We start from the raw sequence: 24,400 nt of genomic DNA, 5'->3' as shown, positions 1-24,400 counted from the left end.
CTGCTCCTGCTACCGCATACGGGTCACAGTTGGGCCAGGACAACAACGTCAGCACCGAGAAGCACTGCGAGCATCAGCATCGCCACGAGGCCGAGCAGAACGAACTCCTTTATACCCTCTCACGACGCCTTCGACAAGTCTGGTGCGACAACGCCGTCACAATTGCCGTTCCTAATAAGCTCAGGAGGGATCGCGACAACCAGTTCGTCGCAATATGGCTGCCACCCCGATTCCCCCTTTTATTGTCGAAATCTGGTACAACCAGTCGCCCAAGGACCCCGAGAACCAGGCAGAGAAGTACGTGAAGCAAACGAACGGCGACATCCGGACGGTTCTCATCCTCGACGTCCAGTACCCCAACATCTCGTCCATCCGCGTCTACCTATTTGCGACGGACATGGCAGCTGGTGGCCGGCCGGTTCTACGCGAGGTCCAGAGCCTGACGCTGTTCGATTTCGCCGATGCAACCGCCGCCGCGGGGCACAGCCCTCTCCGTCTGTTTGCCTCCGACTTCCTATCGGCCGATACCGACGTGCCAGCCCGGCTGAATCGCCCCATTCCGTTCGAGTGCCACAGCGACGAGTACATCATGTCTCCCTGCCCCTATGTGTTCCACCCCACAGGCTTGCTGATTGAACCCACCTAGAATCGTGCATGTCGAGATCCCTTTCGAGAGTCTGCGCGACGCCTGCCTCAGAGCCCGAGAACTACATCTGAAGAAGCAAGACAAAGCCCGCAACTTCCGGCCGGTGTGAGACCGCTCTCCGTCCACCACATGCAATACCGAGAGAAGCCACTGTAACTGGCATCAAGATGGATGGGACACACGGGAGATGGAGGATTTCGGGTTGGGTTGCAATGAAGGTGGTTTGGTGCCTGGCATGGGCATAGTCGTTTGTGTTTTATGATGCCCCAGTGGAATTTCGGGATGCTGTTGGAATAGATCAAATTTCCTCGTCTTTTTCCCTTTGTGGTCCATCATTTGTCGATCATCCGGCATGGGAACGTTGTGATCGGCTCGCCGCAACTGCTGACGCGCCGGGCCCCCACACGCCGATGGTGTTCTCCATCACCGGCAGATCGGGGATGGTAAACGCCAGGAGGGGGAGCTGGGCGAAAAGAAAGAGGAAAAAAAGGGAGAAAAAAGTGCAAGAGCGCTCCAGTGACGTAATTACCTCAGTGTTCAGGCTGGCGGGGAAAAGAAGCCAGAACGCCGTTATTATGTAATCATCAGGTGCTGCTGGCGACCCTCGTTTTTTTTTATTTCCCCTTCGTCGTCAAGTGCCTTTCAGCGGGCGCTCCCGTCCTGTCCACTTAAAACCACGAGGCCAAGCCGGTGCAGCGTGGTCGTTCCTGCCCACCAGAAAACGCCCAGTGGAGGAAGGTACCTGCCACCAGTGGGGCCGGCCAGCGCACAGACCCGGGGGGCATAAGTAGCTTACTCAGCCAGAGGAGACGTCACTCTTTTTTTCTTCTTACCTACTACAGACACAAACAGACCCCTACCCTAGTACCTCACCTCACCCACCTCAGTGTAAGGTACCTTACCTTACCCACCTACCTAGACTCAGAGGTACTGGTCTCTTATAGACCAGCATTCCTCATCAAGGTCTTGCCCCCTGCGACCTTGAGTGAGGCCATTTATACGCCACTATATACGCTATAAAGCTTATTAGGATAGAGTTTTATTCTTTTAGAATATTAAATATTAAATATATACTTATTAGGTATAGTGAGATAATATTGATAGCTAGATTATAAGGGTGGCTGCATTGTATTGCGCGGCGTATTGCATTTGTAGACTCAGAGGTACTTAAGGTGGAAGGTGCGCTTCCCCGCACTCAGCCTCCACTCTCGCTGGTGCCAGGGCACTTCCCACTGCTGGACCATGGACACACCTGACCTGTGTGACTCGGCGCGAACGCCTTCCCGCCGTCTTCAACCTCGTCAATCGCGTGGATGCGCTCCCGTCGTCTTCAACCTCATCAATTGCGCGAACTCTCTCCCGTCGTCTTTAACCTCGTCAATCGCGCGAACTCTCTCCTGTCGTTTTTAACCTCGTCAATCGCACAAGCTCTCCCCCATCGTCTTTAATCTCGTCAATCGCGCAAACTCTCCCCCGTCGTCTTCAACATCGTCAATCGCTTAAGAAGCCACCGAGAGCTGACGCAGGCGCTGCTGGCCTCCTATTTCTGCCACCCCCGTCCACCATCACCATTTCCGACCTCAAGACCATCCTTTCAAATTGGAAGCCATGTCCCCAGCCGCAGCTCTCTTTTAATCCAACACACTCCCACACAAGGCATGTCTTCAGTTCGGGCAGAACACGAAGGTCAGGAAAGCCTGGACGCGAAAATCGAGTCTTTCATCAACAGGCTGCCAACTCTTCACGACCTCATTTCCGTTCACGACGACGTCGTACTCTCCCTCATTGAATTCGAGAAGAGTATCGCTTCCGACATCGACTTTTTGCACTTCCGGGACGGGCTCCCAGACCACATCGCCGAGGTCCTCATCCACTGCATCGGCCACTCCGCGATTTGCAAAATCCACCATCGTTTTGTAGGCACACTGCGAAGGGCCTGCTCAACGTAGGGCGTCGAGCCTAGTCTGGTCCTCTTCTACCTAGGCTGGTGTCACGGCCGCGGCTTCTGGGAAGAGCTGCGCAAGCTAGCAGCTTCCCTCTGCTGGACGGACGCGATCGACGAGCTCCGACAAGAAGCGGACGCACGACGCCAGCTAGATCCAAAGGACCGCCCAGGGATCCACGTCCACAAGAGTGGCGTTATTTTATCCGACATCGCAGCCGTCCTAGTTCGACAGGGAGTACAACCCAAGTGCCACCCCCACGCAAAGACACGCAAAGCCAAGACAAGGCAAGACGACCAAACGCCGAGCGCCACCAGTAACGAGGAGTACGGCGACAAGCAGGACAGCAGTCGCGACGACGATCAGGAGCAGCACACTGGTGGTGACGACGACGAGCAGCACGCAACGGGCGGGCACGGAGACCATCACAGTGACGACGAGTACGAGCAGGACTTTGGTGGTGGTGACGACGACGAGCACGCAAGAGCCCAGCACAACCGTGGCGACGACGATCACGACCACGTAAGAGACGCCCCTGAGGACCTCTTGGACCAGAGTTTGGACGCTCCTGATATTGGATTTGTCGACGCCGTCGCCCCTCCGTTGGACCCCCCGTCGCTTCCGTCACCAGCCAGCAGACCGTGGTTTGGTTTGCCAGAGCCGTTTGGTTGCCACGTCTCGGAAGGTGATTCAAGTCCCCGCTCGAATACAATCGACGGGAGCTCCTCTTTGTCTTCGCAGGTCAACATTTCGAATGTGCACGCGAAACCATTCCAAGGCCCTCTTCAACACTCGCCGTCGTCGTACGAAGACGTGGGCTGGAGTGGCTCGGACGACACCATCGACGTCAACGAGAGTGTCAAGGCCGCAGCGATGGCGGATCTGTCGAACGTCACCATCAAAAGGCCGCGTAGCCGGTCTGATGCATGTGAGTTATTCTTGACTGGTCAATACCCAGCTCGGCCACCCGTTGGACTATATTCTAACCATCCTCCTAGCAGCAATATCAACCAAACGACCCAAAATGTCAATCGAGCCCAAACACCTAGACATCGACAATCCGCACCCGATAACAAAAGCATCCGCATGGATAAGAGGGGATTGGCTGAATGACGCACTTACTGCCATGACGAGAGGACTGGAGTGGGTGGCCTTGCTTGATTTTTCGGCGGTGGCCAATCTGGACAAGCCAAACTGCGAAGCCCTGCGCAACGTGGTCGCCACGATTGAGTCCGAATCCACGACGCTCATTTTGCTCCCTATGTATTACCAGAGCCATTAGTTTCTGGTTTCGGTTACACTAAGGGACAGTCAGCCGTGCGCCGCGTCACTCTATGACTCGTTACCGTCGGGCAACAACACGAGGTTTGCCCGAAAACGCACTGAACGGTTCTTCCAGTGTTACTTTCCGAACGCTCCGGTGTCATCAAATCGTATCTTCAAGTCTATGGCAGGGCCGCGACAACAGAACACAGACGATTATGGGGTTTATGTCTTCGCCACGGCTCTCTACATCATTGTCGGCGAAGACCTGCCGAGCGAGGTCCATTCCCCGTTGTGGAGGCAGTTTATGGCCGCAGCTCTCGGCCAACCTGGCGATTGGGCACATGTGCTTCCACTACCACCCGCGCAAGACATCCCCGTACACCAGCCCACCTGCGACGGCCCGTCGGCCGAAGCATTTCGAGATTGGACTTCCCAGGTGAAGCGATGGCATGACGAAAGGCGGGAACTCATGCTTCAGAAGGTCCACAACGACATCATATTATCCAGTACCACCCTGGTTGAAGTAGAGCCGGCGGTCAAGGTTGCTTCGATCCTGTACGACGAGACCAAGAGCATGCTCGATTCCACCACGGCACAAATGTTCGAGCTTCAGAAAGAGGCGGCACGAGAGGTGGAAGTCACACGATTGAAGCTGCAACAAGAACTGTTACAGAAGTCGCGCGCTGTCCTGGCCGGGCTGGTAGAAGCGTTGGAAGCAAAGGAGGACGAAATCATCAAGGCGCTCAATAGCCAGGAGGAGGAGGCTATGATATGGGAAGCCGCACGTCTCGTATGATCATAATTAGCATAGGTGCTCCTGGAGTATGAATACAATCTGTCTTTGCGCTGCTTACGCGACAATCCACCAATGTTGTGAGTGAACCTCTTGCTTGATTCTGTGCCTCTAGATTCATCGCCGCCGTCACCGGAGCCCGGAGAGAAATATCAATCTGCCCAACCTCGCTTCAGTATCATCTGGCTTCCGATCCACCGAGAGATCACCTGAGAATCATCCCACGCCCTCAACCCGGGAAACATATCGTCACAGGGATGCACGCAAGTTACACCACGACCCTTCCAACCCTAGAACTGCTGGAGTCCAGTCGGTCAAAGCATGAGCACTCGCGGATGGGAGTGTTCGCAGCATGTATCACTTCGGAGGTGTTGACCAGTCCTGGCCTCGTTCGCGCCATGTCTCAGTCCGACACGATGACATGGAAGGTGGGCTGCCACCTCATCAGCCGAGGTGGACGGCCGCGCGTGCGGAGATTTTGGGCGGCCAGCCAGCGCCTTGAGAAAGGCGGGTTTGCTTCGGACGCAGCAGTTCTGGTGCGTCCGAGAGCGCATCGGCCTCTTCCGCGATCCTCTCCGCGGCGATGGACGTTCCGTGCCTGGAGGATCGGAATGCGAGAAGGACGGCATCAAGAGCGGGTGATATAACACGGCGAACCGCCGCGCCAAGGTGAAGACGATGTCGCGGATGAAGCAACAGACGAGGGAGGTTTCGCGCTCCGAACGACACGCACGCCCGGAATCAGAAACCGGACCGCAGATACAGACAAACCTCGCCGACGCCCGTACGCTGCAAATGGCCTGCGATGCCACGAACAAGCCCACTGTCTATCTACAGAAGAACTACTACAACGACCGCCATGATGACGCTGTTGGACGGGGCCGCTTCGAGCGTCTTGTCGGGACGGACGGTGTACGGCACCCACCCGCCTGCGACCTCGTCCGCCGTCGCCATCGTCTTCATCCTCGCATTGGTCGGTGTAACCAGCGTATCGGGTCCTCCTCATCCTCACGCGCCGGAGCTCTCTGCACCTTGCGTCCCGCCTCCCGTCGCTGCGCCCCGAGCAATCGCCGCTGCAACAGGCCGATACGTGCTTGCGTCGGCTTCCTCCTCCTCCAGACGGTCCCATAGTCGGTCGATGTATCGTCAAGTATGCGTGCGGTTCGGGGTCAGGGCGGCGGGCGCCGGATCGTGGAAGAGGAGGGCGAGGAAGGGAGAGCGGCGAAGGAGCATGCCGACGGTGTTGCTGAGGATCGTTTGATCCGTTGAGCGATCGTGGTGGTCAGAACCCGGGATGCAAACGGCGCTTCGGATTGAATGTGGCCACGTTTCTTGGTCGTTGCCGCTGGGAGACGCGACCGGAGGGAACTGCCGGTTCGAGTACGGGATGACTCGAGGTTGTTTGTCGCACAACCTTGCTGACGGCGGCGCGAAGGGGATGGGTGATGGAGTCGACCGTTAGACTCTGGCCTCGTGCCTATGCACGCCCCGAAGTAGCTTGCAGCGGAGAGCTAGGCCAGAATCACGGCTCCGGCATCACGGTGTCGGACCTCTTTTCGAGATGCTCCGAGACTCATCGTCCCAGTGGCGGAGAGGAAAGTCGTTCTGTCGTCCTGCGGCGGCTATCAGCACAAGCCGTCATCATGACACACATGTTCAAACCAAGCCGACAACCTCCTCGTCTGCTGAACCATGTTCTTTGGCGCGGCGCATGAGGATGCCGCCATCGTAAGTAGGCCCGGCCAGCCTCTTCTGGGCCCCCGAAGGAAGCACCAAAGATCTCTCGTCAAGGCAATCTTTCAGAGATGGCGGGGTTCGTCGAATGATCCTCGTGGCCAAATGTCGATCACAGGCACCGGTCGGTTCGGGGAAAGGAACTGGATAGTTCTAGTGGATATGCCCAATCAAATCGTGATGTCAGATCGGGGTACTCAATCGTGGTATCGCATCGTGATTCCTGATCGTGTCGCGGGAGAATCGTCGTGGGATTTAAAGAAGCTCGCGTGGCGATGTTTGGCCCGAAGAGACGTCAAGACTTGAAGGTCGGTTGTCTGCGAGGATGGCTTGTTGAGAAGGTGAACTGATAGCTCTTTCATAGACCAGGTTTGGCGTGAATGTGCACGACTGCTCAAAATCCTAGCCCATCAGCGACCCAAACAAGATTCCGTCCCGAGGAATGGCGACATCCTGAGTGACTAGACGCGTGTTTCATGTCCTGATCCTCAAGACCATCGTCCAGGTGGACGCTGAGGATTGCTTCCTGATAGAAGCCCCGATATGAGCTCTCCCTGGGGTTGTCGACTTTCTTTCCCTTTCTCTTCAAGCCTGCCCGGACTCATGCTTCTGGAAGAGGCACCTACCGAGGCGTGTAGGTGCTTGATGTCCTTCAAGCGCACATGTATGGCCAGCCGGCGTTAGCGAGAAAGTCTCGACGCAGGTATGGCTTGATTTTGATGGTCGAGATCAAGAAGACTTGATATCAATATCGTCGGTGTCGTCGCGCTGTCGGGAATCGGCCTTTCCGGGAGAAAAAAAGAGGCGGCGCTGTGTGCAAAGAACCTGGGGACCAAAGACCGGAAAAGACTATCCATCATGTTTCCAAGGCGTACTTCTCGGGCGCAGTTGACAGCGCAATTGACGGGCGCAAGGCCCAGCCCCTGGTCGAGATTGACACTGCCGGCCACGCCAGCAGTCAGTCCCGCACCACCGGCCCCGCGCCGCGCCGCCTCCGAGGCCGGTATACTCTCGGGACCAGGTCGACTATCGCGGAAGCAAGGCGGATCGGCGCGCGAGGCAATGCCAATGCCAAGCTGACACCGAGAACCGAGACTTTCAGCTGTTCCATCACCATAAGGCTTTCTAGAGTTAGACAGCTCTTCGGCACCGCTGACATGGCGAAGGAAAGGATGTCAAGAGCCGACGCAGACAGCATGTTGATAAACGCCTACCGGAGACCACTCTGGAATATCATACCATTGAGTCTACCAACAGCAGATCGCATACCCTATCCCGCGCCACCCTGGCTGGCGCCGCCCGCCGCCGTCTCTGCCGGGCACAGCCTGCATGCTCTCCTCCTCAATCGCCGCCGCTGCTCGGGGGACAGCGTGTTCCACCACCGTTCGAAGCGCCGATTCTGCGCGGCCCGGACCTGGTTTCTGCCCCTGCCCTGTTCCGATAGCCTCCGTCATCTTCTTCGTCTTTGAGCTCGAGAGCAGCCGGCCTGCGAGCCACTCGCAAAGGCTTCCTGCTGTCATGTACGGTGATGCTTGTCCGGAGCTGACGGGGCGTCGGAAGCTGTCGAGGGCAGCTTCATGCGGGGGTCCTCGGGGCCGGAGGTAGTTGTCAAAGCGATTCCGATTCTGGGCGTCGGCGGAGTCATCGACGCGGACCTGGGCAGCAAGGTTGTTGACGAGGCCCTCTTCGCTGAAGGGGCGGCCGTTGTTGGTTGCGTTGCCGGGGCCATGATCGAATCCTATCCCAGGGCCGTCATCACTTCCCATGCCAGGGCCGTTTTTTATGCCGTTGCCAGGGCCGTTGTCGATTCCCTCGTTGCCGCCGTCGATTCTGTTGCCGGGGTCCTTTCTAGATGTCGGGTCCATGCCGCTCCGCTTCAGCGCGTCCTTCCAGCTCTGGTGCGCGAAGATGCGCTTCAGCGGTGCCGGGTCCTTCTTCCAGCTGGCCAGCCTCCGCTCCTCATTGTCCTGGAGGTCCGAGTAGTACGGCTGGATGTTGGCGGCGGCTGCGAGGTCGGACGGCGGGGCGAACTTCCTGGTGTCGCGGCGGGCTTCCTCGTAGAAGAAGTGCTGGAAATGTCGCGCGTTGCGCACCTGCGCCTCGTGCCAGGCGGGCTTCTTGTTGGGGATCGGCGGCGGCCGGGGCTGCGATGGGTTGCCCGCGTCTTGGGTCTGCCGCTCGTCTTGCGTCTGCTCCTCATCTTGGGGACGTAGTTGCGACGTAGTGGGCTTCTGTGGCGGTTGATGTCAGCGTGTGGGAGTGAGGGCAAGAGAGAAGATGAGGAAGACAAACGGGCTGGCAGATGCGGGGAGATGAGTGTTGGAGAGGAAGAGAGCCGCTTGGCTATTGCGCATCACTGCATCAGTAGACAAGGCTCTCTTCGAAAGGTGCAACTCGCCTGTCGTTTCTCGTGTCTCCCTGAACAAAGAAGACCCTGACTGCAGGCCGAGACATGGCGAGCCCTCCATCGTTGACGAACATAGTCCAACCCAGGCGCAATAGACAGCCGTCCCCCCTGGCAGCTCCATACCGACATGTCCATCATCAATATCTTACTCTGCTCCTCGTACGTTCCACCAGGAGATGGCGGTCAGCCCGGCCGTCACCCTCTCCGCCCGGTCCCCCTCGTCGTCCCGGTCGCCGCGCAGGGCCGGCATGAAGACGTTGTTGTGGACGCTGCGCTCCCGTTCCGTCATGAGCAGGCTTGCCGCCTTGATGATGGTGCTGGTCCCCTCGACCGCACCGTCGATGCCGTCGACGCGGTGCGGGCGGCGCGGAAGGCGGCGAGCGAGATGTTCGCGTTCCCGTCGCCCGCTGCGCGGAACCCTGGGTACTCGTAGAGGGGGGCAGGCGTGAGAGTTCCGGGGTTGGCGTTGAGGAAGGCGAAGTGAGTCGCGCAGGCTTTCCGGGTGATTGCTGGGTGGTCCATTGTCAGCTGATTGAGTCCGAGAGTGGGGGGGAGGGGGAGATGGGGAGACGGACCTTGCACGTCGCTGGACTTGGGCTGATTCGATGACGGGATCGCGGGTTGAGGACATGACGCCGATAAATGGAACACCACCAGCGCTGCGACAACCGTGGGAAGCAGGAATCGAATCAGGAAACGACAGAGGAATTGAAACAGAAAACCAAACATCGTATCGTCGCTGTGCGTCAAGGCTCGAGCTTGGGGCGGTCAGTAGAAGGATGTATTTGCGTTTGCTAAAAGGCATTCGTTCCGAGTTCTCTTCTGGGCGCACACCAACCGTCTTTTCAAGTCACGCCAGATCCAGGTTTCCTTCAGCTGCTTTGTGGAAGAGCTTGGGGCATTCGGGAACGCGGTCTGGTGGACGGCTTGTGAAATGACGAACAAACAGCGGGCAATACTCTGGATTTCTCGCGCGACCTCTGTCTACTTCTCTTGGTATGCAAGGCCTCCCACACGCGACGAGGAAGGCGTGTCGCGGCCGGGTTTGGATTCCTCTCCCATTCCTCTTTCCCTCCACCTTCGTTCACACTCCACGTCCACCTTTGCTGCGCTGTTCGTAGTATCCGCGGCGAAGCAGTCTCGGAAGCCATGCGAATGCCCGCCTCGTACGCGCTGTGGTGTCGCAGGAAGTCCTCGTTGCTGCGGAAGATGCCATCGTTCGCTCGCTCCGACGGCCTCCTCTTCTGCCTGCCGGGACCGTATCCATGTTCGTCCACTGGGTTGGTACCCTCGCTGCGACGCCTGGGGCGCTGGGTCGATGTGGCCGATGGCGGGCGCGGCCGCGACGGCGTCGTGAAGGACGTGCTCGTCTGCCCGTCGTTGTCTCGGGCGAGTCGGGCGACTAGTGGATCAAGGTTCAGGTCGAGAATTCGCGGAGGCGTCTGAGGAGGAATCGAATTCCGGGGAACGGGGGGGCCGGCTATTGAAATATAGTTTGTAAGGACTGAGAAGTCAGCTATACGTCTGCGGGTGGAAACTATGAGGAAGAAGGCTTACTGGGCTGGTTGTCATAGGCGCGATACGTGTTCTTGATGAAGTCGAGCTGACGTGTTGTAAGCTGTGGGCAAAAGGCGATGAGCGCAGGCGGCGGTCGGCGGCTAGGAGACGCTTGCTGATACTGTGTGTAATCTCCATCTTGTTCTCGTTGCTGCTGCCGCCGCCGTTGTTCGCGATGCCAGAGCGTCTGGGCACCTAGCAGAAGTCTCTCCTTGTCGCGCTCGGAGATGGTCTCGTTTCGAACCTGTGCGAGCAGGTCCCGGATCTCTGCCGAGTCGAAGGTGCACTCGCTTGGATTCCGGGACGTGGCGTTGTGGGAAGAAACGGCCGACGGATTCTGAGGGGCGCCACGTCCGCGAGCATGCCGTTCGCGCCGTCGACGTGGCCCTCGAGCTGCGCGATGAGCGCCTCGATCTCGGCGCGCTGGGCTGGGACTGACGCGAAGAGGGCCTCGTTGGAGGCCTGCGTGTTCTGCAGGCGCGCGTTCGTGGTGCGTTTGTCGGTGTGTTGGTGGATGTGAGTTGAGGTTGAAGACGGAGGAGGGGGCGGCAGACGGACTAGAGGAGCATGTCTCTCTCTCTGTCCGACTTCCAGTTCGTACCCTGCATGGCCTGGCCGTTTGCTCGACATCGATGTCGGGGTGTTTGAGGGGTAGGGTTGACCGTCTGCCTCATTGCCGTGCGCCTTGTCTTTCCATCCATGCCAGGCCGCCCTTTCCGACCTCGTTCGCTGCTGGCTAGACGTTGTCGCCCTATCCCTATGTTCTGCGAAGAACTCCAAGGTATCGCATCCCATGTCGTGTGTGCGTCTTGCCTGACCATATGCCCCTGCAGACCTGCTGTGGACAGCCACTCGCCCAGTTCAAGACGGACAAGCCGCCGCCGTTCCGGTTGGCCTTTGGCTGCTCGCGGTCCATGTACCAGCACATTGTGCTCAGCCCGGCCAGGTCCGGACGAGGGACTGGGGGTATCTCGAATGGGCTCTCCATCTCGTTGACGACAATAACGACTCGGACGGCAAAGACTTTGAGCGGCAGGTATACCAACGTGTGGTCAGATCGATGGAGGCGAGGATGAGGGAGATAGAGTCGGTGAATGCCATCAGGCTCGTCGAGGACCCATACATGAGCAAGTACGTCCGCGCCTGGCTTCGCGACGACTGGGATGCATCCCGCCCATGCAACCGGACCGAAAAGAGCGCCCGGAAGCTTCTCCTCATGCCGAACCCGGGTGATGGCGACGACGACGGGAACGACGGCGGGGGGAACAACCACCAGGGGGGCAGCGAAGATGACAACGGTGACGACGACCGCGACGATGGCAATGACCGGGAGAACCGCGACGGGGGTCACGACCATGGGCCCCAGCCCGAGCTGGACCTGGTGGCGGCTGCTGAGGCTAAGAGCCGCATCGAGACTTGCGGGAGCGAGCTGCAGGCAGTGCGGGACCTGATCATCCACCTGACGTGCAGCGTTCTGGCGGCAAAGTACGGTTCGGATCAGGAATCACCCTGGGTGCAGGACAGCATCTTGGAAATGCTGGGCAACTTCGACGACGCGCTGGAGGCATTCGGGGTGGTGGAGAGGCGGCTCGAGGATGCGTACCGGGCGCGGTGTCTCGGCGACGACCACAGCGACTGGGTGTACCCGTTGAAGGATCGTATGCAGCGGAATCCTCAGCTGGTGGTCAACGATGCTCGCCGCTGGGTAATCGGGCGATTGACGATGGTTGATTATCGAGTGGTGTCCATCTGAGTGCGTTGACTCGTGGTGCATGGACTCAGTCCCAAGGGAAAAAAAACCCAAAAAAAGAAAAAAGACCAAGCTTGGACTCGGTCGGGCTGGACAACCCATGTATAGTGATTGCCCCTCTAAGTGCATCCCCCCAAAGCTGCATAATAAGGTTCAATGCATCAAGCGCGATGGGGTTTCCAGGTTTCAGCGTCAGTAAAATTTATTTCTCCGACTGTCCCGGAATATGTCATGTCACGTGGCGTAACTGAGGGACCTCCCGTCGGAGTTAAGGAAATTCGGCTTTTAGATCTGCCCCACCTTTCATCATGTGACGTCGGGTGGTCCCGTCTCCCTCGGTCAGAATTCGCGCGGATCCCTTGCATCACCGCGCCTTTTTTTTTTTTTTCTCCCCCGCTCAGAGCGAGGCAATTCACTGCTTTTTTCAGCCAAATCAGCTTTTTTGCGAACCCTCCCTCGGCGCACTGGATACCATTGTCACCGCTTTTGATCGTCATCGGTTGCAAACGAACCCCTTCCGTGCATCCTGACCTCACTACGTGTCCCTGATATGCGTCCGTTTGTAGGTTTGTCTCTGCTTCCTTCTGCGGCTTTTTGCTCTGTCTTCTAACCGCGTCCAAGATGCAGCAACATCGCCCATGAAGCCCCGAGTCCGACCACACATTGCCGTCGACGTCTGCCCTTTGCTTGCAACTCCGCCTCGGTCCCGCTCCTCAAGATGTCCAGGTGCTCGAGCTACGCTTCCTTGAGCCATGGCGGCCGCGCACCCGGCGCTTGACGAATATCTCCTTCATCCTCTCCCCCGCATTGGCGAGACCAGAATAAAGAGAGTGCGGCGGCGGCGACGACAACGAAGACGACGAGGCGAGGACGATGACCCCGATAACTCCTGCAAGCGCGACCTTCATCCCAACAATTGCCTCGATTGGGCTGCTCGTCAAGACCGCGACAACAACGATGCCGACGACTACGATCATCTGACAACAGTCACATAACGTGGGAGAGATACGGCGACGGCGACGACAACACCTCTTCGCACCCATCGAACGTCATTACTCTCCAAGAACCGATCGACCTGACGCCCAGGTCCGCTTCCCCTCCTCCGCCGTCGCCTCCACCTGCTGCTGCTCCCCAGCCGTTCTCGTGGATCCTGCTCTACTACATCAACCTGGCAGTGCTGGTAGCCTCGCTCTGCCACTACCCTTTCGTCCTCGTCTCGCGCGACGGCGTACCCGTATGGCGGCCCGGTCTTGCCATGACAACAATAGTCGCCCGAGAGCCACGTTTCATACAATACGTTGCCTCCTACGAGTTCGCCCTCGACAACTACCTCGCCGTCGTGTCCTCCCTGGCCGTGCCTGTCACGCCTACGCCCCCATCCGACAGTTCGACACCCACACCCTCCTGGTTTCCTCCCAGTGTCCTCGACAATCTACGCCGCGAGATGCATGCGCCACCGCCCGCACCACCCAGCGGCGGCGGGAGCTCTCGCCAGAGACCATCGCTGGCGCCAGGCATGCGTTCCCGGCCGAAACGTCGTCAAGTCCCGCGACGCTGCTCACGCGGACCTCGTCAAGGCTACGCGGCTGATGGACGACCTGCAGCAGGCCAGTACCGCCCGCTTCCTCGAAAGCCTGCGGGGGACACTCGCGGCATCTTAGGCTGCGCTGGCGGACCTTAGCCGCAACGAAACTCCCAACAGGATCGCTCATCCAGTGCTCGGCGCCGTTTCCGACTTTGAAGAAGACCACGTCAAGTCGGCCGAGCCGATCACGCGTTTGCTGGAGCACCTCAACGCTGCCAAGCACGTTGAACAGCAGATCATCCTGCCCTTCCTTGCGAGGATCAGCATCCTCCTGGGCACGTCTGATGCCATGTGAGCCCCCCTCCCCCGGTTCCTCGCGCGCTGCTCGTCCGATCCTGACAAATTCCCTTGCAGTGCCGGCCACATTCGAGGCCAGACGAATGTCACTCCGACTGTTGACTACCTGTTTCTCCCCGCGGCGCAACGCCCTTCTCGAACTACTCGACTCTATCGCCACCTCCTCCGCGCCCGCGCCGAGCTCCATGCGCTCCGGAGCACCATATCAAGGCCGTGGACGGGCCACTGTAGTCCCCCGGGCCTGGGTCGGCGGCGGTAGCGGGTACCTGCATGAACGATCTGAGGCTCACTCTTGCACGTTGCCTTGTCACTTCTCGCGATGCGTAGGGATGGCGGCCGGGCAGGCCACCCACGAAGGGGTCTCCGCGTGTTGAAGTGAACGCCGTGCTGATTCTTGTGTTTTGCTTGGTGACCTAGACTCGAATGTGTCTCCCTCCAGATGCCAGCTACCCCAGCATAACATTGCCTGTGTAAAGTCAACATCACCTCGAGTGCCAAAGGTCGAGATCAGGTCAAACCTTTCATGTCATCCACAAGCCCTTCCACTGATCGCCGTCGCGAACACCTGCATACAACCACTGAATCGAGCGTATCTGACATAGAGCCTGACCAGCCAGACCAGGTAGGCTTCGAGAACTCGGCGGCCTACTTCGAAGGCTGCTTCCAAAGGAAACCCAAATCCGTGCGTCCTCAGCCCGCCAGCACATGGCCAGCATCACCGTCCTCAAGCCGCCGATCCCACTCCGGCGGCTCAAAGTCCATGTCCTCATCGTCGTCGCGGCATCCGCACGCCGAGGCTCAATGATGTGGCCTGCAGGCTCTGGTGCCTCTTCGCCATCATCATCGTCTTGTCCGTCGTCTTCCTCGTGTACACGGTCGACGCCTGGATCCGCAGTTTCGCAAGGGCTACGTTCTCCGGCACCGCCATCTTCAAGAACGCCTGGAACAGCACCCTCCTTGTAAATCGTCGAGGGAGCAGCAGCATGCCTGAGACTCCTGTCGAACTCGTCGTCCGCGCCGAGTACCGTTATAAACTGCCGCTTTGAGTTCTGCAGGACGTCCTCTTCCATGCCTCCAACGATGCGCATGAATTACCGACCATCGATGGTGTCGTCTTCGGGTGCAGCAACGCCGCTGTCGCGTCCATGGCGTCGTCGCTCGCAGACTGCGCCGTAGCTCAGTCCGTCATCTCGGATATGACCGACGCCATTACGGCCTTCTTTGACCGCCTGGACTGGGCAGACCGCCACCTGGAGCGATTCGCGGCATCGGCGGAGGCGTGTGCGCAGCTGCGAGACCGGGAGGCCGGCTGCGGGCGTTCTTGTCGGGCCAGAGGTTGTGACAGGCCGACCGTGTCACTACGGACTCGGAGGCGCTGGGTGTGTAGCTGGACGAGGAGCGGAGCGCGCGGTGGAGGCTGTTGGAGAATAGGATGCTGTCGGACGCCGCGGGCATGTCCATCACCCAGGCGCAGTCTGGGATCTGCGCGCAGGTGGACGTGCTGACCAAGTATCAGAAGCTCGTCGGGGCGAGGTACGGTGGGGTGGCTGGTGTTGACCACGATGCCACAGGAAATGTTGCTGCCCGAGAGGGTCAAGATGTCGAAATCAACAAGCTGGCAGCAGCTTTCGAGCGCGCAGAAGATATGGCGAGGCTGGGTTGTCTCGGGGTGATGGCGCACGCCCGGTGCGTGACGACGAGGAGAAGCTGGCCCGACTGCGGGACGAGGTTTCGGAAGTCAAAGCATGTTCGAGGAGCAGTGCTTGGCGGTCGTGGTGAGCGCTGCTCAGGAATATCGGGGCTTCATGGCATGCGTGTATCGTGTGAGTGAGCCGAGAGCATTTTCGTAGGTCGGTCGAGGCTGACGACGTGGATCTCGACGATGTCCATGGCATCCGAGTTCTTGGGTTGTAGAGGCTTGTTGTTGGGTGATGCAGAGCGATGAGCTTAAGGAAATTCAGGGAGTCTTTTTCGTTTGATTTCGTAGGTACCTATCCCATTGACCGGCAGCGGGCGTCAATTAAGTACTCTGCGGGGTCGAACCAATGAACCGTCAGCCAAGAAGATTTGGGCCAATGAAAAAATTCGAGCGCCCTTGAATTTGGAGAAACAGCGGGGCAGTATGTGCTGACGCCTACCTGGGGTACCTAAGGTAGGCACCATCCATAAGGTAGGTACCTACCTTACCTAATGGACCGTCCTGGCAAAAAAATAGCCAGAACACTACGTCACTGGAGCGCGTTCTGGGTGTTGAGGTGGGTCGAATAACATTGTCCGCTCCTGCTTCTCAAGGGAGCTGCCCGACACACCAGAAAGGATTGCAGGAGTAATTATGCTGCTTGGAGCATAATTTAATTGGATGCAGTACTTTTTTTTTTTCTCAGTAGATAGTAAGAAAACACACCATCAGGGAGGAGTGTTCAATTCGCCGCAAAGGTACAGTCACTGAAGGGTGCGACGCGACATCTGGCCTTCCCCGCGAAAACGGCTGGCGGGGCGCAAGTGGCCTGGACTCCCGTCACGCCGGCTCGAACGCGTTCTCCCAGCCACGCATCCTTGGCCAACATCTGAAAGCTGCATCAACCACCAACAAACAATATTGCCAACTCCAACCATCGCTATCGCCCTGGCTACTTTCAACACCACACGTCTCGCCTGCTTGCGTTTTTTTTTTTTTTTTCTCTCGGCCGGCATCCTCCTTCGGTCTCTCCCCACCCTTGACTGCCAGCAAAGAGACAGCACAGCGACCGTCTTTTCTGACGACCTTCTTTGCCGACTGTATTCCACCAAAGAACCCTTTTGCCGCTCCCAGCTGGGAACCGAACCCACCGCCCACAGAACGTCCGGTCCTGTCGCCGAGCCCCTCGCTTGCTACGTTACCAGAATCACCTGTTCCGACGCTGGTTTCCTCGCGCTGGTTTCCGTCACTTACCTTGCCTCTGCTGCAGACTTCATTCGCGCACCGTACCGAGAAGACCGAGCTCGATTCCAAAGACCGATTCCAGGCGCGCCGCGCCGCGCCGATGCCCTCAGACGAAGCCGAGATACCTGCGTAGCGACGCAATCCGCGACCTCCAATGGCAGGACCATCGTGGCGCCCATGGTGATGATTCCGCCGTCGCTTTCTTGATCTTTTTCCTCCTGCAAGCCGTCCGCCTTCTACGCAGACGTCCGCCGGCCTCCCACAACAGTTGGCCAACACCCAATCCCGATGTCGAACCCATCTGCTTAATGAAGAATACTGCTGCTCTTCCCTACTCCTCTTCAACATGCTCCCTTCAAGGCCAAATGTCACCAGTCAACGCAAACCGTTCCACAAACAGCCACACCTCCATTCCCTGCGGGGCTATGAAGGCGTTCGCCCTCTTGCGGAGCCCTTCTCGGGATGACCCTACCGGTTGCAGAAGCAGAGCCTGCCGAGGTCAATGCCAATCGACATTGAACCTGGCGCGGCGATCATCAGAGACGCAAAGCAACACGGGCGTCGATGTCAGCAACGGCTGTCGCTACTGGGAAAACGGGAGCTGTCAAGAGTCAAACTTGTCTGGTTTGACAGTGAAGAGCTGCGGCTTGGGCGAATTCATGTCGGCCGCCCTCATGTTGTCGAAGGTGTTTTACGCCAAGTACTGCAATGCATTGAGGGCGAACGTGATGCCCGTCAGCAGTAGAAGCCCTTCCTACACGCCTCAGCGAATCTTCCTCACGATACCGTCGCTGTCAACACCGTAGCAGCAAGCACATGTGCTTTGGTCTGCGGAACTTGGTACCACCGACCCGAGCACGAACGAGACGCCTCGGTCGATTTCTGATCTTGCAGTCGCTTTTCCCTCGCCGTTAACTGAGCTACTAGTGCGACCTGATGCCCTGTGATGTGCACCGTCGCCCAAATCCAGTTGCCGAGGCAGAGACTCAGCGATCCGCTCGTCCTCATGTTCCCGCAAGCCTTCTTACTCTTACTTCCTGGTAACATTTGCTGCAGCCGATGCATGTTCTCCAACATCACACCACTTCTTATGTCCCCCTTGGAGATTCCTGCCCGAACTCTAGTGATCAGCACCTTTTTCTCACGTGTGATCTAAATAAAATAGACTTGGTGTGCTGTCGTGCCGTGGGAGCTGACCGAATCTGGAGTCTCGACTTAGCGTGTGCAACCACCAAGGCCCTGCCACTTGAAAGCTTGACCTTTAGACCTCCTCGCGCATGTCGCTCAAAACTATCCATGTGACTTTTGGGACCATTGGCCGTGATGATTGGAAGGGCGAAACATAAGGTATCTATATGTCTAGGGGAGCTTTCAACATGCAAGTGGGACCCTTCGGGCTTCAGACAGGGAACATCCACCACCTCGAGACACGTTGAACGAGGGTTTTGCCAAGCACCACCCGCTGTTTCTGTGAACAATCCCCCATGCAAACATGGCGCATTCACCAGGGACAACCTGAGCTTTCAAGAACACGGCAGTGACGGGCGAATTGATTGCGCAGTTTTGGGGGAAAATCTGATGGACGGTCTTGAGGAAAAAGCGTGGATCGTACCCCTCGGCCGAAGATGTCCTTAGATTTGACTATGTGGGTGACCCCTGGAGCTGGGTGGGAGAAGCCAAACACGCTGGTGCATAGACATCCGCGACTTTCCACAATCACCTGCTGAGGTCCAACCACGCCGATGTTGGTGTCTATTATATAACTGTGCAAATGCCCTTCACGATTGACGTTGGTGTTTAGTTCTTCCTGGAAGGCAGTCAAACTGGCTTTACTTGATTGACTTCACCAAAAGAATTTGGCGGTCTGTGCGAGGAGGGAGAATGTATGCTTTCCTGCTTCTGCGAGCAGATGAGCAGGAAAATCAACCCGTTCATGAGGGTCAACCACAAAAAAAAAATCTTGAAGTCAAGGTTGCTCGCCAGTGTCGCTGAAGGGAGCTCTTGTGGATGTGGATGATGGGTGGTTTGGGCTTGGTTGTCTGGGTTCACCAGCTCAGCCAATGTTGCACAGTGGTGCACATGTGGAATTGTTTGTGGTTGCTGGCGGCTGGCATGCTGGCATACTGGCAAGCATAGGCTATGCACTTTTCCCTTTTTTCTTTCTTTTTTTTGCATGCCCTCCAGCATGGGTCATGCACTTAAGCTTCAGCTATGCACTTGAGCATGGGCCCATTCAGGCATAAGCTATGCACTAAAGCTTAGGCCACACACCCAAGCATAGGCCACTCCAGCATATGCCATGCACCCAAGCTTAGGCCATGCACTTGAGGGAAAAAAAAACTTTCTCGTTTTTTTTTAGCATGCACTCCAGCATAGGCTACGCACACCGGCATGGCATACAACTAGTACGGGAAGGTGTCGGAATGTCACCTGCCACAGCGCAGCAATTCTCAGCAACAATTCTCAGCACACGAGCCATCCAGGTTTTGTTTCCTCTTCCCATGCGACGTAATCGCCCTGTTTTGCCATTCCATTGTCATTTTAGTTTTTGAGCGACGAGCTTTTGGTCGCTCACCACAGGGACCTTCCCCGCGGAATTCCCTGCAGGCCACTGCACCAAATGGCCGGGGGCTCCCAGCACCACGTCGGCTGGGCCCGGGGGCGGGGCAGGGCGGTCCGCATGTGAGTGATCCCGCGGCTCAGAAAAAATGAGGTCATCGCGAGTTACGAAAAACCTCGCGATGACCTTACTTCCCGCACACGGCTCGGATTAAAGGCAACTCACCTTCCTCGTTTCGTGGTTGATACTCGTACTGACCGGGAAAGGAACGAAAAGTCGCTGCTTGTCGTGATGAAGACAGCGTCTGTAGACTCACGATCTCCGTTGGTGGCGGATGGGAGTACCGGGTTCTGTAAGTCTAGTAACGAAGGTAAACTCGTGTCAAGCCCGCAACTCGTCTCCAACGCAGTTTCCGGGGCCCATCAGTATTGAACTCACCTCGCCGCTTCTCTTCCTCTATGGCCATTCCCCGACCCTGATCAGACATGTTGAGGCAACGCTGAACTATTGAGGTCCGTCAGGGCTGCGCGATATGCTACACGCATCGCGCACGCCGTGTTTCTCATCCGAAGGCGTGGTAAAAGGCGTGCGTAAGTCGACAAAAAACGTTGTGTATGTGTTGAGAAGAAGAGGTGCGAGGGGGTTACTCTTAAGGGTATGTACACCCATTGGAAGATCCGACGTATGCATGCCGTCGCGACCGAAGTCAACTACTGCCGTAAATACGACCGGAATAGCAGAGGCTCACGGCTGCCAGCGTTGTTCCTCTGCTCACTCACGACGAAACCCATTGGCGGCGTTGCCCGCGCATATCACGGAGCTTACTTTGGGACTTGTTCTGGCGTCATGGTTGCGTCTGTTGTGGTTGTTGGTCGTGGCGGGATGCTGATCGTGACAAAATGAAAAGAGTTGAATCCGTTGAAAGTCTCTGCGACGTTGAAAACGAAGCTCCTGGTGGAGGAGGGCTTCTTGTTGGAGCTGTCTGGAGAGGGTTGGTAGGGATTGCACCGACAGAGGGGACTGGAGTGGTCGCTCTAGTCATGCTGGCGAGGAGGCGCGTCTTCGGGCGCGCGGCACGGAGCGGGCTATGTGAGGAGCTCATGAATCCAAGTCCTGTTTTGGCACCTCGGAGAAGTGGTCTCTACTCGTCTGATACGAGCTTAGACATTCTTGCTCCCGCATCCCCGTGCAGGGATAACAACTTTTTGTGTCTCTGTGGTTCAGGGTTGAGAAGATTTAGCGGTGGCTTGAAAACGTTGCCTTGAGAACGGTGGACCGATGACGATGCATTGAGTTCGGCTGTTTTGTGACCGGGGAGTTTTCCTGCGTGACTTCTCCGGCGGGCGCCGGGTCCGGGCCGGGCCGGGAGGCGTCGGGAGGTGTCGTTTCTAGGGGACGGCCTGCCGGCTGAAGCAATAGTGGTGAGTTTGCCCACACACAACTATAGAACGGTAGCTTGGTAATAAAAATGTGTGGTTTGCAAATCAACCGAGATATACGGCAGTATCCATTGTGATCTAGGTTTTGGTTCAAGCGACTTTGTGAGAAATTCAGACCTGAATGAGAGACTGCATAATGTTCGATTCTCGAAACTCGTGTTTCCTATTAAGTGAGCGATTTAATTGGGGATAATGTGCATGCAGTTTATACTCAACCTCCTTAACTAAATATTTGTCCTTCTCCCTTGATGCTGATTCCCTTGATGCTGATGACGGCCGAGATGATGGCCTAGACTTCCGACACAACCGCGCCGGCATCCCGCATCTTCCAAGCTGGTCGGGGCCACATATCCTTGAATAGCCCGTTTACACCGTCGGCATCAGCGTCGTCTTCTTCAAGCTGCACTACCAGGAAGTCAACTTCGGCAGCTGGGGCCTGTGTCGAAGTCGAAGACGGTCTCGCCTAAGACTTGGGTATCTCGCTGACGGGAACTGCGCCCTGGTATTCCAATTGCGGTGTTCCCTAGAGAATCAATGTAGGAGGACTCTCGCTGAGCGTTTCCCGACGCAATAGATAAGCCTTCGTGGCGACGCGTTGCTGAGGACTGGTGAGTGCGGGTGAACAGGTCAACGAGTCACGAGCTCTTCTCTCTAGTTATGCCGGTGCACACTTCCACAGTCTTGAACTCTGGCTGTTTGCGTCTTGTTCCGGTCTCGAGATTTGCGCTGTGGCGCAGAGATGTGCAACGCAGAGTTTCCAACTGCGAGAGAAACCGAAATAGCACTGGTGACCGTTGAAACGCCTTGTTCTTGGACTTGGTCAAAATCTCTGAAATAGCGAGGAGTATCCTCCTGTGGCGAACTTTGGTACGAACGAATTTGTTGCCCAAATTCAAGATATCTATGTTGCAGGGTAGAATAAGATATAGAGGTAGACGTGAGCTCAGATCGTCTGGCTCCCACAAGATAGAGCACGAGGGGGAGAACCGACAAACCAAAGCCTGTTACGTGCCTTGTCTGTGAGTGGTGAGAGGAATTTTGCTAGCCGACAATGTTTTACATTAGATATGGTATGTAGCATCTGTTTAGATGGAGTGATGGTTGCCGAAGTCTGCGCTGCGACCATGGTGTCGAAGCCGAAGTTCAAGGCAGGGTCAGACGTGGTGAGATTTGGCGCGTGGATGACTTCGCCATCGTCGTGATCGCCGTCTTCATCGGCCTCACTAATCTTGAGGTGCTCGTAGAAGGTGATCTTGCGCGGCTCAGAGGCAGCGTTGCCGGGACCTTTAATTGGGGTAGGGTTGGAACGAGGCCACAGGGGATGCCAATAAGGTCGTTTGAGGAGGGCTGGAAACAGCAGGCATGTCACAGGATCTCGAGGATGGTTATAATAGTGCAAGACGTCGAAGTTGGGGAAGTCTGCGGTCCAGCTTTCAACGTCTCAAGATCATCGGGCAGGTCGATAATTTGAGAAAAGCGTCTGGATTCCAACCGCGGTCGCGATCAACATTCACAATTAACTAAGGCCCAAAGAAGCTTGGATTCGAGCAGATTTAGACCGTCGCGCGACGTTCAAGAATTATGAAGGACATCGCTCGGATTCAGGGGTCTGGTCGACGTCAGAGGCGAGCAAGAACAAGGTCGAGAAAAGTTGAGATCTCAAAGGCCGCTGGACTGCGATACAAGCCGGCTCCAGTATTCTCCAATAAAGACCCACTTTACCTCAACCACAAAATTTGCCATTGGCTCGAAAAAAACACGTCCCTCTGTTGATTGGCTGATATCCCGCACTCGAAGTACTGCAGTTGACACTCAATGGGAGAAGTCCAATTGAAGTCCGGATCGAAGTTTGAGCGCAGTTCACTTGAAGGAAAACGACATCACGTAATTTGGATGCATAGCGACCGAGTGGCAGGCAGTGTCGCGGAATAGCTTGAGAGAATATGGCGGTATATCAAACGTCGAATTTGGTTCTCCTTGAGGGAGTGAGATGTCCGTTCCGTGTTCATGAGTCCGGCAAATGCTGCGTCCGGCCCCACTAGGTTCGGGGCGGGGCCGATGTCGCGTGTTGGCGAGGCATGCTTTCTGAGACTGGGCCCGCACCAGCTGTGAGACTATCACCAAATTTACGTAGAGAGCATAAAGACTCTTGAAAATGCAGCGAGGAGACGTGGACAAAAATAAGGCGACTGCCTCAGAATCAGCTGTGCGTAGATTGCCGAGACCGCGAGGTGGCGGTGATGTATGGGACGGCCTGGCAATTGTGACATTTCTAAATTATTGCAATCAGTTGGAATCGTCTGAGTGCCCGAGAACCCAGACGATATGAGACCGACCGGGGTGATGCGGCGCAGAATCGCGCGCGGGTACACTGCAGGCTTCTCAGTGGCCGTCAAACGAACCGCAACCAACAACGTCAATACTGATTCGTCCGCTTTACGACGTCAACGGCATTGCGTTTGCCAGTTTGGATACTCATGTCCCAACAATCATCCGGAACATATCACGCGCAAATGAACCCAGACCCGCGTCATTGATTGCGAGATGCCGCGGGGGCCCCCAATATGTGGGGTTCATATCATTAATTTAGGTTGTGTTGGAGGCATCTTCTGGCGCCTGGTAGTCGCGGAATCGGAGGGGATTTTGTTTGTTGATCAAGTCACCAACGGGCCACCAACTCCACATCACATCCTGACCCTTTCGTGGCCTCATCTGGGGTGCCGTTGTTGGTGGTGATTGTTCTTGTTGGTGGTGACTGGATGCACCCCTCGAGGAGCGTTCGAGTACCCTGCCCGCAGAAGGAGCAGTTTTCCGAATCTCATTATCTCAGCGCTAGAGGAATCGCTGCACCGTTACCAACGTCGAAACATTGTGACTGGTCTTGCATCCGTGTGAATGGACTGTTTATATTTTCTCTTTCCTCTTTACAACTGGGTTATGCACTCCTTCGAGATAACGACCCCCTTTCCAGGAAGCCGATCCTTCCCTCGAACCAAGCACGTTCGCTCCTTCCAGCAAGATTAATTGACACCAGTCGCATTGGAAGCAAACATTCTCCCTCATTCAACTTCAATCCCGGCTCCAGCAAGACCCACGAACCAACAGTCTTTCACAACACGCGGCGACCTCCACAACGGACCCCATCAGGAAGATCCAAGGCCAACTTGAGCCGCTGAAACTTCGACTCGCAAGGATGGCAGGCAAACATCACCACCAACATCAGCGCCACCGTCAGCGCCAACGCCAACACCAACACGCTCGACGCCAACATGATCAAGTACACAATGAACATGGGCTCCCGAACTCGAGAGGCCGCACAATACCTTTCCATCTCGAAGGCTAGGCGAGGCAGACATAAGTACCAACCTCGTCCGACCCGCTGAGCAAGCACCGACCCGTTCTCGAAGGTTGCCCGGCACCAAGTTCCTTCATCATCTTTCTCGAGTCTAACGTCGTGGATCGCTTCCATTTCCTATGTTGCAAGCTGTTCTTGGTCTTTT

General features: G+C 56.7%; 4 protein-coding genes across 4 annotated transcripts; 3 read left to right on the top strand and 1 right to left on the bottom strand.

The window, feature by feature from the left end:
• Positions 1-214: 214 nt before the first annotated feature.
• CkaCkLH20_12623 (uncharacterized protein) lies at positions 215-755 on the top strand (the record flags this gene model as incomplete). Its single annotated transcript, XM_038895336.1, has 2 exons — positions 215-591; positions 647-755. 2 exons carry the CDS (start codon positions 215-217, stop codon positions 753-755), a joined length of 486 nt encoding a protein of 161 aa, XP_038739377.1.
• Positions 756-2,304: 1,549 nt separating this feature from the next.
• CkaCkLH20_12622 (uncharacterized protein) lies at positions 2,305-4,651 on the top strand (the record flags this gene model as incomplete). Its single annotated transcript, XM_038895335.1, has 4 exons — positions 2,305-2,562; positions 2,605-3,517; positions 3,588-3,852; positions 3,901-4,651. 4 exons carry the CDS (start codon positions 2,305-2,307, stop codon positions 4,649-4,651), a joined length of 2,187 nt encoding a protein of 728 aa, XP_038739376.1.
• A 1,143-nt stretch (positions 4,652-5,794) lies between these two features.
• Positions 5,795-11,334, bottom strand: CkaCkLH20_12621 (uncharacterized protein; the record flags this gene model as incomplete). The annotated part of the gene is made up of 8 exons (XM_038895334.1): positions 5,795-5,954; positions 7,652-8,613; positions 8,953-9,058; positions 9,121-9,298; positions 9,880-10,269; positions 10,347-10,613; positions 10,679-11,097; positions 11,165-11,334. The coding sequence occupies 8 exons, from the start codon at positions 11,332-11,334 to the stop codon at positions 5,795-5,797; spliced, it is 2,652 nt and encodes an 883-aa protein (XP_038739375.1).
• Positions 11,335-11,406: 72 nt separating this feature from the next.
• Positions 11,407-24,283, top strand: CkaCkLH20_12620 (uncharacterized protein; the record flags this gene model as incomplete). The annotated part of the gene is made up of 9 exons (XM_038895333.1): positions 11,407-12,084; positions 13,100-13,616; positions 13,813-13,972; positions 14,036-14,191; positions 14,796-14,985; positions 15,034-15,257; positions 15,410-15,664; positions 15,723-15,801; positions 24,101-24,283. The coding sequence occupies 9 exons, from the start codon at positions 11,407-11,409 to the stop codon at positions 24,281-24,283; spliced, it is 2,442 nt and encodes an 813-aa protein (XP_038739374.1).
• Between the last annotated feature and the right edge of the window lie 117 nt (positions 24,284-24,400).

The sequence above is a fragment of the Colletotrichum karsti genome (genome assembly GCF_011947395.1).
Source record: "Colletotrichum karsti strain CkLH20 chromosome Unknown Scaffold62, whole genome shotgun sequence".
Lineage (NCBI taxonomy): Eukaryota > Fungi > Ascomycota > Sordariomycetes > Glomerellales > Glomerellaceae > Colletotrichum > Colletotrichum karsti.
This window is presented reverse-complemented; position numbering and strand designations above follow the sequence as displayed.